Consider the following 14,165-nt stretch of genomic DNA (forward strand, 5'->3'; position numbering starts at 1 on the left):
TCCCTCAGTTTATGGGTCAGTGACAACCGGACAACAAGGACGCAAACAAAGGCCCACCAGAATGAATAGAAACTGCCTGACATTGAGAGAAAAGAGGAAAAAAACTCGCTGCATACTAATGACAACAGAATCAGGCAGGTGAAAAGGAAAGATGTGTGCCGTATTGTGGAAAAACCCAAACTGATTTCCTTTGGATTGAGAGCATCAGCCTGCATGAGGCGCCGATAGTCTCACAAAAACATAAACTTACTTAAAGCAAGAAACGTTTTGTGGGGTGGGGGGAGAAAAAAAAAAAGCCTCAAAGTGGAGCTGCTTTGCATAATTGTGGCGCATTTCAAATAGTTTCCTGTGCAAACTGATGTAAGCAGCTGTCTGACACATTTTGGATGAAATAAGCTGCATCTTTCCCTCCTTCCCTCCCAAGGATTCCTGGATTTTTGGCTATTCAAACAGTAATGTGATCAGTTGGAGGCAGAAGATAAATGCTTGTGTGACAGCTTTTCGGGAAAGTTATTGTGGACCGGGCAGTGACGGACAGGTGCCCGAGGCAAAGGCTGTCTTCTGTTCCCTCTGTGACACCTACACAGATAATATGTTAGTCCGTCAGCGGCTGCGGGCAGCACACCTTGAAGAAAATGAACACACACAAACAAACTGCGGGGGGAAAACGGCACTGTGGTTACAGAGCTGTTGACTATCGGTGTTGGGGAAAATCGTTCTCATACCTATCAATGAGGAGCTGAAGACCGAACGCTGCATGCTGCACTGTGCTGGGGTTTAAAGAGAGCGCAGGTACGACTCCGGCACGCCGGGCTTTGAAACAGATCTAATGTGGAAGCTTTTCAAACAAGCAAGTACGCAAACCCAAAGCACAAATTCATCAATCATCCTCACATCCACTTCATTTATTCAGACTTTTGGCGTGCTTTAGAAACAGCCCAATTGACTCATTTTAAACATTTCCATGATGAAAGACCTCCATCGCAGCTCTCGGGATGAGAAATCATTAAGAGCTCTCATATCTTGATCGCCCACGCCTTCTCTTCAGACGCCACTTGCAGGGGAAATATGCACCTATTCAACTTGTCACTGGCTGTTCATTTGCCACTTAAAGAAAGGGGGGGGGGGGGGGAATCACTGCCTTGAAGCCACGAGAAGCAGTTCCACGCACTCGGTAAACAGAACTGGACCAGCAGGCTCGAGTAACTCCAGAAGCCCCCCCCCGCCCCTTTCCCTTGGGAGGCAGGAGTGGAGAATAAAAGAGCTTGTGGATCATGTTTCTCTGACTGATGAACACTTGAAGCAGCTCAGAGGAACAGACGGTTGTGTAAAATATCCGAAACACTCACCTGAAAAATGTCACAAAGAACTGGACCAGATCCATGATGCTGTTGTGTTGGGAGAAGGCGATCTAATCGGGATAAAGAAGAACAAAAGGCTGAAGACAAGAACCACAGCCACAACTGACAGATGCTAATGAAGGCTTTATTCAAATTGAATCCTACTTAATGATGAATGTGATTAAAATAAAATTAAACTAAGGAATCAAGAGTGCCATGCAATGTTTACTTTCAAAAGTCCAACCATCTCACAGGATCCTACATGATTTCAAACGTAGATAATTTGACACATCTGTCTGGATGGTGGGGGGGGGGGACCGCTACAGCGCGGCAACACAGCCAGGGAATAATGGGTCAAGCATATGTTTCATCTTCATTAAAAGACAGATTACACACAGCGCTGGCAGTCGGCTCATACATGAATGGCCGTATCATAGTGACAAGTCATTATCTGCTGCCGGAGCCGCTCTGGAGGCATTCTGCGCCTGAAAGCAGCGAGACGCAAACCGACGTCATCCGCAGGGGCCGGGCCGCTCTGTTCTACTGTCATGGGTTCATATCTCAAATGTGGAGTCATCTGATGGTTCAACTTTCTGAAAACGATGTCTGTTCACAGCTAACTTTGACTTTACTGAAGTTGTAACGGTTGAAATTAAATTCCCTGTGATGTTTCGCTTTCGCTGTTTTGAGCAATTTGGTCCCAAACTATGTTTTCCTCTTTGGTCCGAGACATTTTGAGCGACGCGTCTTCCCTCTTCAAATCTCCAAAAGTAAAACGACAGAGTAAACATTGGCAGATTTATTAGCTGTGACGCGGACTACAAGCATTTTGCGACATCTTTGATTTGCAGAGAGCAAGAATTTCACAAAGCTGCGTTTTCCAACGTTTAGAGCGTTTCTGAAATGTTCCACCTTGACAAAGTTTTGAGCTTTCAGCACTGTTTCCCCGTTATAAGAACATTTCAGTGAAAACATTAAATTCAAATAACTGGAGAGAGTCTCTGGATGTTCTATTTGGACAACATCACCTGTCTAAGAGGAGAATCGGTGATCTGAGAGGAGATGCTCGGTGACATGACTCAAACGCACTCCGCTCGTGTGTTTTTGTAGCTTTTTTTTAATACTCGGGACTTCCCTCTTTAGCAACCCTGCTTTCACATGAGGTCAAAGCAATACGTGGAGGGTTAATTTAATTTCAATTCATCCATCTCCTCCAATCAATCGCATCATTCCAGAGCCTTCTTCTATTACGAGTGGACTTTTATCACGCGGGGCAGTCTGTCGGAGCGCAATTACGCCGACGCGCCATGACGCAACTGGAATAGTCTGCGCTCCAGACGGCTCTTTGTAATCTTCGTCCACATTTATATGCTCGCTTCACGTGTTTGGGACAGTAAATACAAAACGGGCCATGAGTGCTCGGTCTCCAATCGGGCTTTATCTGGTTCGGGTTTACGGTCTCGGGCCTGCAGCACGGAGCAGGGAAGCGGGAGCTTATCCTGTTACAGAGGCTATTTGCTCCAACAGCTCCGGCCAGTCCATAATAAATAAGTGACTGCCGGCCAGAAAATCTAATAGAAAACTATTACTGGGCCACCTCCTCGGATGGGCTGACCCCAGAGATATTATTACCCCAAGGTGATCCGCTCATCCAGCATGTGGAAAGGTGGGACGGAATATAAAAATCAATGTTTGAGAGTGGGTTAATTAGCGAAATGGGTATTGTGCGCCGCTATTAAGAACGAAAGCAGTTATCTTAATGTATCGCGTTTCTTAAACCAGAGCTTTCGCTGCTCGCTTCAGTGTTTCAGCAGCGCTGATCACAGTCCCGTGTGTTTAAAGGAGCGACACTCTTCACATTAAAGTGTCAGGAGCCCTTATTTCAGATTTGATCTCGCTGACAAAGGCGAAGCGATTCTTTGATCTTCAGTTGTTACAAACTGCTTTTTTTTTTTTTTTTTTTAATATTTTTGTCGTTTCACCTTGAGTCATGTTTCCACCTTCTGTTTTAAATTTAAATAAGCAGCAAAGCACACACAGAGGTTTGAGAAGCAGAATTCCCGGTTCCAAACTGTTGCTCCCAGTAAACCGAACGCATTCCTTCTGACTAGGAGCTGCAATGGATTCCTGTTCCTCTGTAACTTGCTCCACCTTGTCATTCTGCAGACGTCCCTCGCATTTAATCATTTTTCCTTCATTGCTTTTCGTGACCGAACCCGGAGTTTTCTTGTTTGCTTCTTTAACTGCTCTTTCACTGCTGCGTTAGCGGCACGCCCAAAACAACTAAAAAGCAAATGGATGACATTTCTCGGTGTTGTAAGAGTCTGCGCCCATCAAAGCCCCCCCCCCTTGCGCGTAATCCCTTCACAGGCGAAGAGCAGAAATGTTTAACGGTGCTTTGCTTCTGCCTGTTAAAAAAACAGCTGCGCACCTATGCACGTTAACTATCGCTCATTAAATCTGTAATTACAATGAAGTGTACTTGAAATCACCCTGAGCAACAATGAGGCGCTGCGCCTGCTCCCCACATGCCTGCTGCACTGGGACCTCTTATTTATAAATTTGATCTCTATAGATTACCCCCCCCCCCTCCCTCCAGTATAATGTAAATCTCGTGAACGATTTCAAAATGACAACACAATATGTAACAGGAAATGGGTTTGCGGTGCTTTATTCGAGTCGGCTGAAGGTCGTGAGCGCGGTCCTTACCTGGATCTTGATGGGCCATGAGAAGTTACTGACATAGACATAAAAAGTAATGTTGGGGTTGCTTCTGAAGGTGAACTTCTCGCAGGAGAAACTGTCTCTGTACTCCTTGATGTTTGTTTTGGAGACAATGGGCACCTCCTCTCCAGAAATGGTTCCAGCTGTTGAGGAAAGCAAGAGGACACGTTCAGCACTGCTGCCATTTAGGCGCTCAGGGAGAAAAAAGAAAAACGAAGCACCTACACACCGAGACGGGGCTGGACCTGCTGCAACGTGTTATTACGGCTGCATTAATGGATTTAGAAAGCCATTTGGAACAACAGGAAAGCTCTCATGAGCAATTATTATGATGTCTTGACTGCATTCAACTTCGTTTCCGTCGACCTAAAGCAGAGCGGAGCTTTATTGCCTGATTGCACGCGCCGGACATATTTTATTTCTAAATGGGGAAAAAGAGCCGCGGTGTATTTTCACATGGAGAAATTTGCATTTATTGTCCTTGGGGTAGGTACACACAGCGCGGGGGCAACTGGAAGCTTTTGCTTGGGCCGACTGTCGTTATGAATTCCTGTTTGTGCTCGTTGGGTTTCAGTACTGGTGAGCAGGGTGTTATTATTCCTGGGAGGATATCACAACACCCCCAAAACTGGTAGTTAGCTCGAAAGCGCGGCGTCAGTTGGAAGTCGGGGATGATGGCGTTTTCTTTGACGCCGAGCTGAAGTGTAAATCTCAGAAATTGTCTTGTTTATATACAATCCCTAATACCCTTCATGAAAGCACAGCCAACTTATTTTGTGCCCAAACTCTTGAAGGGAGGAAAAAAAAAGAAAAAAAGAAAAAGGAAAAGTCTATTTTCCATCTAACTAAACGTTCCGAGTCATTTCTTATTCTTCCTCGTGTCAGCGGGTCCTCAGCATTGACATTCCAACCCACAGCTCTGAAACAAAAGCATTGAAAATGACAGCTTGAGTGTGTCTACGTGCGCACGTTTATCTTAATTGAAATCACCCCCCGCACCCCCACACCCTCGCACCCACCCACCCAAAGGCGCCTCGTGCTCTTGTCGATTGTGAAGAGGCTCCCGCTCCTTCTGAGACGCCGGTATCTTTATTTTTTTTTTTTTTACGGGGAGGAGAAGGGACTTCAAATATTAATGACGGTGTGACGAAAAGGTTAAGGTGGCGGAGAGGAGCGCGGCGGGTTAACGTGTTTTAGAGGCTGGAAAATGTCAGTGTTGTGGGGACGAGGGGGAAAAGTGGCAGATGACTTGAGAGGGCAGGAGGGGGGGAGGAGGACGGGGAGGGGGGGGGGTAAAGAGATAAACAGGGGGTACTGGACAACTGCAGTGTCCTTGGGTGTCTCTTCTCAGGGGACCCATAATATCCACTCAGCGGTGACAGAGAGCACGCAAACAACACAACACGGGTCCCGTTACACGTTTTACCCTAAACCTATGACGGACAGGGATTTAGAGATGGAGATACACGTCATGTGAAACGAGTGGAAATCAGGATTCTTGAACATCACAGAATCTGCTGTAATCACAACAACAACAAGAACGTCGAAAAGATCCCCAAAATGAAAGCTCGGTGAATGAGAAAATCTCGCTGAAATAAATAAAATCAAAGCATGTTGGCTCATTATAATTGGCTCTACTTATTGGAACAAATTGAATATCAAATCCAACATCAGGCCGATAATTATCGCGCTTTCCTTCTCGCCGCAGAACAAAACCCCTCGCACGCCGGCGTCAAAACAGATCAGCAATCTGCTTGGTTTAGAACCTTTTAAGAGCTCATTAATAATTTCATACTAATACGACTCAAATTTGTGCAAGAGAAACTCTGGCGTCGGCTGAATGCTCAGGCATTTTCACAACAGATTCATTTACCCCTTTGAAAACGAGGGCCTCTCGGTCGGAGGCGGAAAACTAGAAAACAAAGCACCGTTCACTACAAATCAAAATAAACAGAAAAAACAGGGGAGGCTTGGCTACAAGAACGCAGTATAAGAGATCTGTGCATCCTTTAAACAACTCCCACTGCAAGCCATTTAATAAATAACATCCATGGAGAATCATTCTGTTGGAAAAGGCTCAGTTTAAAAAAAGACAGAGTGAAGACCCAGTACCTGTTGATCCCACGGACCACGTGATGTTGAGGTTGAAGTTGTTGGATGCATTGATGGACATATCCAGGTTCTTGTTGGGCTTCGGAAGGAAAACAAAACAATTGGTCACAAACGTAATAAACTGCAAACCGAGTCCCGCTTGCTTGTGAAGCTACCTGCTCAGGCGAGGCCATGAAGTTGATGGCGGTGTAGTGGTTATCGTCTTCCTGGATGAGGCTGAAGGTGAACTGGTAGTCGATCAGGAGGTTGTCTGTTATGGGGGAAAAAAAAAAAAACACACACACACGGGACGGCGGATGAGGACGACGTGGCGACTGAAGAACGCGGCACACTGTGGGTGGACAATTTTCTCACCGAGCCCAGAACATGTAGGATTACATGCAAATGTCCCACAATGGTGATTTAATCAGAAGTGTAATCGTGAATCAGTGATGCCACGCACAAATCCAATATTACTACTGGCACAAACGCCAGAATTTGGGCTGACTTATTGAGAACAGGTGTGAGAAACGCGTTGCATAAAGGAGAGACGATTTAAAAATGTAGATGTGCATCATGTGTTTAATCAGATATTCGAGTTTCATGTGGAGGTTCTCTTTTTGGGTGTGCTGAAGGCCGAGAGTCGACGATTGGATTTCCAGAAGACATCTATTGGTAAGAAAATTACACGGTACATCAGCCTGAGTCCGACTCGTTTCTAGAAATCTGAATGATTTACTGCAGGAGGTCGAATTGGGTTTAGAACATTTGGGATGAAAAAAGGCAAATTGCACTGAACTGAATGTCTTTAACTCCTTTGCAAACGCTTCAAACTTTGTAATGACCTGCTTTGCTCCGATTTTAATGATCGGGACATAAACAAACGTGGAATCTGACAGTTTTCTCCGTGAAAGTCAAATATTGGTAATAAAAGTTGGGCAGTGGCATTTCAGACAGTGAGGAGCGCCACGCTAGCAAACGGTGCGTCGCGGGGGCCTCGAGAAGTTCCAGTTGTGTCCAGAGGTTAAAAGGAGCTTCAGGCTTTCGGCTTGCCGTCTTCTCCTCCCTGAGCCTGCTGTCAGGCTATGGCATTTCAAAAAAAACCAAAAAAAAAAGAAAAAAGAGGGACAAAACCTTGGCAAAGGCTGTGTTGTCAGTAGCAGAGTGCTGAGAGGCAGATAACAAATCGCTAAGTACTGAAGCACCGTGAAGGACATCACAGTCATGCAAATAAACACACAGAGCACAAACACCAGCGCGTACAGTACACACAGATGTGATCCCGCCGGGCGCTCTAACAGTCGCCATTGTGTCGTTTCCTTCTCCTTCAACAATCTTACTGCATTTTGCACCTTCATGGATTTTTTTTTCTCCCCCCCCCCCCTTTATTTTTTTTCCATTATAAGTCAAACTATCATTTAGTCAAGTTTTTAAATGAATAAATGAGTAGGTGCGTGATTGAGTGAGTAGACAAGTGGAGAATTTTTACTCCTCCGTCTCCTTGATTAGCTCAATCACTCACTCCCTCTGATGCACTTGACATTTTCACGACAAGTCATTCTGTCACCGAACAAGCGCCCCTGGTGCCAAAGTGCTAAAATGCTCCATCTGCCCTGAGCGGAAGAGTGGAAGTGGAGACGGAAAGAAAGAGAAAGACAGAGAGAGAGAGAGAGAGAGAGAGAGAGAGAGAGAGAAAGCCAAGAATAAACAAGTTGATGGTTGATGCGCGAGTGTGTGCATGTGTGTGTGCCGTCTCTCCAGCAAGAAGCTGTCCAGTGGAGAATTACTCACAGTAACAGGTTCCTCTGAGTGGATTGCCAAGGTAACGGTTTTCTGAGTCACATCTGCAGTGGCGAAAACAGAGAGGAGAGGGAACAAGATGAAGAAGGGCGCTAACAGATTGAGAGCAAGAATACCTCTTATCGGTGGCGGCGGCGGCGTGCGCGCCGAGCGCCAGCGCATTAGCTCCTGCTGCTGGCGCCTCGTCAAGTCTCTTACATCTGATAGTTTGTTTAAAAGTTAATGAAACTTTTGTTTATCAAAGCGACACAGTGACACGCGGCAAAAGACGTTCGGGTTTTTCCACCTGATCGCGGGGAGCGGCGTCAAAAAAGTAACGCGCCAAGTTTAATCCCTCAAAATCCTTTAAGCAAACGACACACCGTATGCAAATGAGTTCTTCCTCGATTGTTTAAGCCTGAACTGAGGAGGGGAAGCCAAACGAAGAATTCCAACTGATCAAGGTGAGTAATTTAAAGATAGAACCAGATAAAGTGGTACACGATCATGTTTGGGAGATACACACCGAGAACTGAGAGACTGCGAAGTTTAGTAGAAGCTAGAAAAAAGCCTGGGGCCGGTTCCACTCAGGTTTCTCAAGCCAAGTTTTCAGAACTTGGATTTCATTCCTCAAAACGCTCACAGCACAGCCTGTTTACTTTGATTGCTAAGTGACTGTCCCATTACTTTTAATCCTACCCTCGATTCTTCAATCCGCGCGTTTGGTGAAACTCGGAAACAAAGGAAGTCGTTTTAAAATCATAAAAACAAGTTTCGAAAGTTACATAACTCTCAGTTTTTCTAACTAATCAAAGGTAACATGGGAAGAAAGATCCAAAATAAATAGCAGAATTTGACGCTCAAATCTTTCTTAAGCATGAGGACGTGGGATGGGTCAGAGGTCACTGGGGTCACGAAAACTGCACTTTAACAGCTGACTGTGTTTTCACCCGGCAGCAGCGATGCTGAGAGATCCGCCCAATAGTTTGACTTTTAAATGAAGTGCTGCCAAGCAAAATAATTTGTGAACAACCAGAGTGCCTTCCGCTGTGGTGAGTGTGTTTGTGTGTGTGTGTGTGTGTGCGCAATGGGTGCTTTTTCAGGCTCGTGGTTTTCCAAAGGTTCACTTTGTGAAGTGAAGTAAAATACAGTGCGCTCACTGAAATCCTGTCAAATAACTGATCGTCATACTTTATTATCGAACCATAAACAGGTTTTTCAGGTATTTAAACACAAATATCTGCAATTTTCCTTCCTAATACTGGTTCGTTCATGTTTTAACCTCTATGAAAGTGATTCAGTCATACCTCCTAAAACTGAAAGAATTTAAGATCAATCAAGCTATAATGACTAAATGCCAAGACTTGATGTTTTCGGATCAATCATAAAAGTTGTTCTCAACTAAAAAACTTTATATAAACAAATTCCTTCTCAAAGTTCAGTTCGAAGTTTTGTTTTTTTTTAACTCAAAAATAATTTGGTTTTGTACTGGAAACTTTGATACAAGTTGAATTATGATCTGTGTCATTTGTAAAGACTGAGCTGCTGCGTCCATGCTGACTGACGCAGTGTACCTATAACAAAAGGTTTAAGATGCCTTGAAAGTCAAAAATGTATTTTTACTTTAGGATACGTCAGATTCTGCAGTTTTTCATCTACTCAAGAAGTCAAACCAGTAATTTTATGTTAACACAAGTATTGGTGCTGCACAAGTTTTGAATCTCTGCCGACCTCCACCCAGTTTCTCTCTCCTAGACTTTTCTGCACTTTAACCGTCAACACTTATTTCACACCGAGCTTCACTGTCTTCGCCGTCGAGTAACAAACAAGTCGATTGATGTCACACTTGTACTACGACTGAATAAATAACGCCAGAGTCTCATTGCAGTCGGAGCATTCGATATCTGTTCTTGTGTTTTTAGCAGCTGAATTCGTTACAAGGAGAAACATCAGAGGCGGCGGTGGGGAGTCTGCAGGGTGGGGTGGGGGGGGTGGGGGGGGGGGGGGGGGGGGGATCAGGCTGAATGAGAGACACAAACGCCACTGAGCAGGAGGAGGAAGAGGAGGAGGCTGTTAGTGATGTGATATTGAACGACGGTGACTCCGCGTCTAAAAATAATTTGGCATTGGCTGTTCCGCGGCACTCGCGAGACAGGCGGCGTCATCTCTGAAGGTACCGCGCCGAGAACAAGTCGGCCAGACGAGGGTGGGTGTAACACATCCAGCGTTTCTCAACACCCTAAATATCACCTGAGAGGAAAACCGTCAGCATGCAGGGAAGCGTAAAAAGGAAATTTGTTAAACTATGACCCAAGGGGATGCTTGAACTACAGAACAGCTTTCTTTTGACAACTGCTTTAATGCTAATATATTGTAATGTCTTCTGCCGCTAACAGCTGTTGCACTGTAGCTGCCGACGACTCCCAGACACTTGCGAGTGCATTCCGACTGATTGAGACGGATGGGAAATCTTTATCTGGCCGGCGCATCTTGAGGAACAAGGCCGGGTGCTCTGAGTGATCGTACGGGGGCAGCGACGGCTCTCCGCGATGCTAAGCAGCAGGCGAGGACGGGGTAGAGTGCACTTTCACCATGCTACAAAGGACAGAGGACAAACGGCGCCACAGGCTCCTGAGCCTTCCAGAACATCGCTCCTCCAGCGTCTCCACCGCATGGCATTTGCAGCTGGCAAAAAATACACACGGTGTCCCGAGCGCCGATCGGTATAACGCAGCTCCTCGACACTGTATCTTAATTTAATCTACACTTGCATGCGTCCGTGCACACGTCTGAACTTGGGGCAATCCCCCTGCACTGTATCTTAATTTGATCTACACTCGGCTTGAACCTTTGTATGTGCACGCTCCGATTTAACAGGCGAAACGTAAACACACACACACACACACACACACAACGAGAGGAGAACTGTGGACCCATACGATGTCTTTCACACACACCGACATTAACATGCACACGTATGATGAATATTGCATGCATTCAAATGAGCGCTAAAACAGGAAACGCTTCCCTCCCCTCGGCCTCATCAATTGTTTTCAAAAACAATTTTATTCCGCACCGATGCACCTTTCACTTCATTAGTGCGGCTATTATTCGGAGGTCCTAATGGCGGGGAAGGGGGGGTTGCTGTGCATGCGTGTACGGCGGCGTGCACGTGTGTCGTTCTGTACATTGCTGAAATGACACGGTACCCTTGTGCAGAGGTCTTTGTGAGAGGGCTGCTGCCGGGGATGGGGTGAGTGAGTGGCTGACAGCGCTGGGGAAACACTGATCACTTGCAACGAGAACCACAATTTATATTCCAGGAAAAAAAAAAAAAAAACAGCTCACCCGAATGTTCGGGATTCTTCTAAACTTGAATCGTCACGCAGGTTTTGAATGTGGGAACTGCACTTTGATTTTGAAATGGAAGAAACCGCACACCGTCTTAATTACAGTCCGCAAATTGGTTTGATTAAAGAACGCGTCCTGGAGGTTTTATACCGCTGGCTGAATTTCCAGCTGATAATCGGTAATGGGAGGCGGGAGCCGTCCCAGAGCTGGCTCCGGAGCTGAACGGGCACACCCTCCCTCTCGCCGGCTGATGACAATTGGCCTGTTGGTGCTGGCCTGCTCAGAATCCCCCCCCCCCCCCCCCCCCCCCCCCCCCCCAAGCCCACTCCATCTGATTCTGCAGGATAGAAATGAGCTGTTTGCGTCGACGGTAAACCACCTGCTATTCCTGAGTCGCTGCGCATTGTAGTGCAGCGCGTTCCATCTGCGAGCAGAAATCAATCTGTGTTTCTTTCCAGTTGGGCAGAGTGTCATTTATCCGCTGCCTAATTTGACAGAAACACCTCATTCTCTTCCAGCCGGTCTTGTTTGACATCCTTTGTCTTTTTCCCCGTGTATGCTGGGGAACGTTTAGAACCACGAGTAGCCTCAAAAACAACATGTCAGCCATTTATTTACAGCAAAAAGCCAACAAATTATTTGTGAATGTTAATATTTCCAAAAAAAAAAAATAAGAATCACATTAACAAGAAAACAGCCAGAACTGAAAAACCAGGCAAAACTTTTGTTTGTTTACGAGAAAAACTCTGCCGGGTGTCTCTCGGGGTGTCAGGACTACTGTATGTCACTTTGATGACTAACATTTAGTCACTGTGTTCAGCGAGAAGATGTCTGGAGTGAATCAGGATGACGTGCCCGAAAACAGACTAAATTTAAAATGATATTCGCCTGAAGAATTCACATGAATATTGGGGGAGAAACGATAAACCTGAATATTCAGAGAGGACGCGGTGTCGATGTAGGGGTTGGTGGGGTGGGGGGGGTATGTGATTTTGAGAGAGTGCGAGAGGCAGGGAACAATAACAGCATTGTGCGTGGGCGTGCACACACTGTATGTGTGCTCGTGTTTGCCAGTGACCTCCTCCATAACTCTCACTGCATTAGGGTTATTAAAAACAGTGCCCGAGAAGGCAGACAGCTGAAGAGGAGATGGTCCGCCCACGCCGGCGGAACACCGCCGTGTCAGCAGAAAACCCCGGAGGTGGGGTCCGCTGACGGCGGCGGCGCCCAGCTGACGGCGGCGCTTCTGTTTTTCTTTACGCCACCGAATCATTAGCATACAGAACTTGCGGGTTGAGAAGAAGCGGGGCTGCTGTCAGTGGTCAGAAATCAATGCCCGTAACCACGTCAGGAGGATTATGAATCACTGCAGTGAATTAATCACATAGTGATAAATCACATCGCATAATTAAAACAGAGGAGGTTACTGAAAGTCAGACCGTGTCGTTACTCAAAATCAGATCAACTTAATTCTGATTTGAGGTCGATATGCTTAGTGTTTAGTGCCTTCTCGAGTCATCTCTGACAGCACTCCAGTCACCACTGAGCGAGCCGTTTCGACCCGATGCTCAAAGAAATGTACTGCTCGAGTTCGATATTTCTGAAATCAGAGGTCTGTTCTGGAAAACTCACCCGCCCCTGGGTCACTAACCTATTATTCACTAAAACTTCCTGCAATCTGCAGAGGGGTCATAATATCAGTGGATTTGAATCACTGAATCACAGAGGATGACTTGTCTCCAATCTGCTTCAGTGTTGACTTCTCTTTCCAGACTTTCAGTCCTGCAGACGATCCTAATAAATGTGACCAAAGGGACAAAATCCACTGATTGCTTTGAGAACCAGCTCCACCCGGATACTTTAGGTCTTGTTTATCAGGTGAAGTCTCTGTTGAAGCATCCTTCTTCTCCCTCCAGACATTAACGTTTTACATCTTTGCACTTCTTGAAAGCACTAAGCTCGGGCTTTCAGCTGGCTTGAAGTTCTGTTTTATATTTAAAGACAGGTTAAAGATTCGGTGCTCAAAATCACGGGACGCGCAAACGGCGACATTTTACCTCTGCTGAGTGTTCATCTGACGAGCAGCCAACAAGGTGTTCAACAAACACGACTATTTCCCTTCATCTAAATGTCAGCTGCCTACCGGGGTGCTAATGGAAAGCTCTTTAAAGACTCCATAAGTTTATTTCCTATTACTCAGTGCCAGAGAAACATTTTGGGATTATGAAGCCGTATTTAATTAAACTCACAAGACGTCACACACTGGTTTATCTTCACGTGTGTGTGTGTGTGTGTGGTTGGTGTACTCACAGCTGGCACTGGTCTCCTTTGATCCCCTTGGTGGTGCAGAAGCATTTGCCAGTTAACACCTGGCACACACTGGCATGTCCGTTACACTTGCAGGCTGAAACAGGGAAAAGGAAGTGATTAAATAAGGAGGATGAAGAAGAGAGTCTGGTGACGCCAAAACCAAAAGATGCCGTGCAGAACTGATCAGTGGTAAGATTTACCCAGAATATGTCTGATTGGTTAAAGAAAGACTGATTAACCGTCTTAACTCTGTAGTCCACGAGGTTAAAATGATGCCAGAAATCTACCAAATATATGTCCCAACGAGAGTTTTTCCATCTTGACGTAACTTTTCAGTGTTTTGAAACTTTTTGAAAAGTTAGGCTACAATCGCTTCTTTTCCAAACGGTTATCGATCTGGGCGGGACGATAAACAACTGTATTTCCCAAAAGGCCAGATGAACTTCAAAGATCAGACACATGAAGGAGAGCCCCCCCCCCCCCCCCATTCCCCCAATCCCCACCCCTCAAACCTCACCCCCAGATAAGTGTGTGTGTGTGTGTATCACACTTTGTGAAACTTGAGTGACT

General features: G+C 45.8%; 1 protein-coding gene across 1 annotated transcript in view; it reads right to left on the bottom strand.

Annotated features, from left to right (window-relative positions):
* atrnl1b (attractin-like 1b) overlaps positions 1 to 14,165 on the bottom strand; it is a 49,947-nt gene that overhangs the window by 15,107 nt on the left and 20,675 nt on the right. Inside the window, exons 20-25 of the mRNA XM_030097861.1 lie at positions 13,596 to 13,689; positions 7,947 to 7,999; positions 6,332 to 6,426; positions 6,177 to 6,255; positions 4,050 to 4,207; positions 1,350 to 1,411 (exon numbers count right to left, since the gene is read on the bottom strand). Of these exons, the coding sequence (XP_029953721.1) occupies positions 1,350 to 1,411; positions 4,050 to 4,207; positions 6,177 to 6,255; positions 6,332 to 6,426; positions 7,947 to 7,999; positions 13,596 to 13,689 (541 nt within the window). The remainder of the gene's footprint in view (positions 1 to 1,349; positions 1,412 to 4,049; positions 4,208 to 6,176; positions 6,256 to 6,331; positions 6,427 to 7,946; positions 8,000 to 13,595; positions 13,690 to 14,165) is intronic.

Source organism: Salarias fasciatus, chromosome 8, assembly GCF_902148845.1.
Source record: "Salarias fasciatus chromosome 8, fSalaFa1.1, whole genome shotgun sequence".
Classification (NCBI taxonomy): Eukaryota; Metazoa; Chordata; class Actinopteri; order Blenniiformes; family Blenniidae; genus Salarias; species Salarias fasciatus.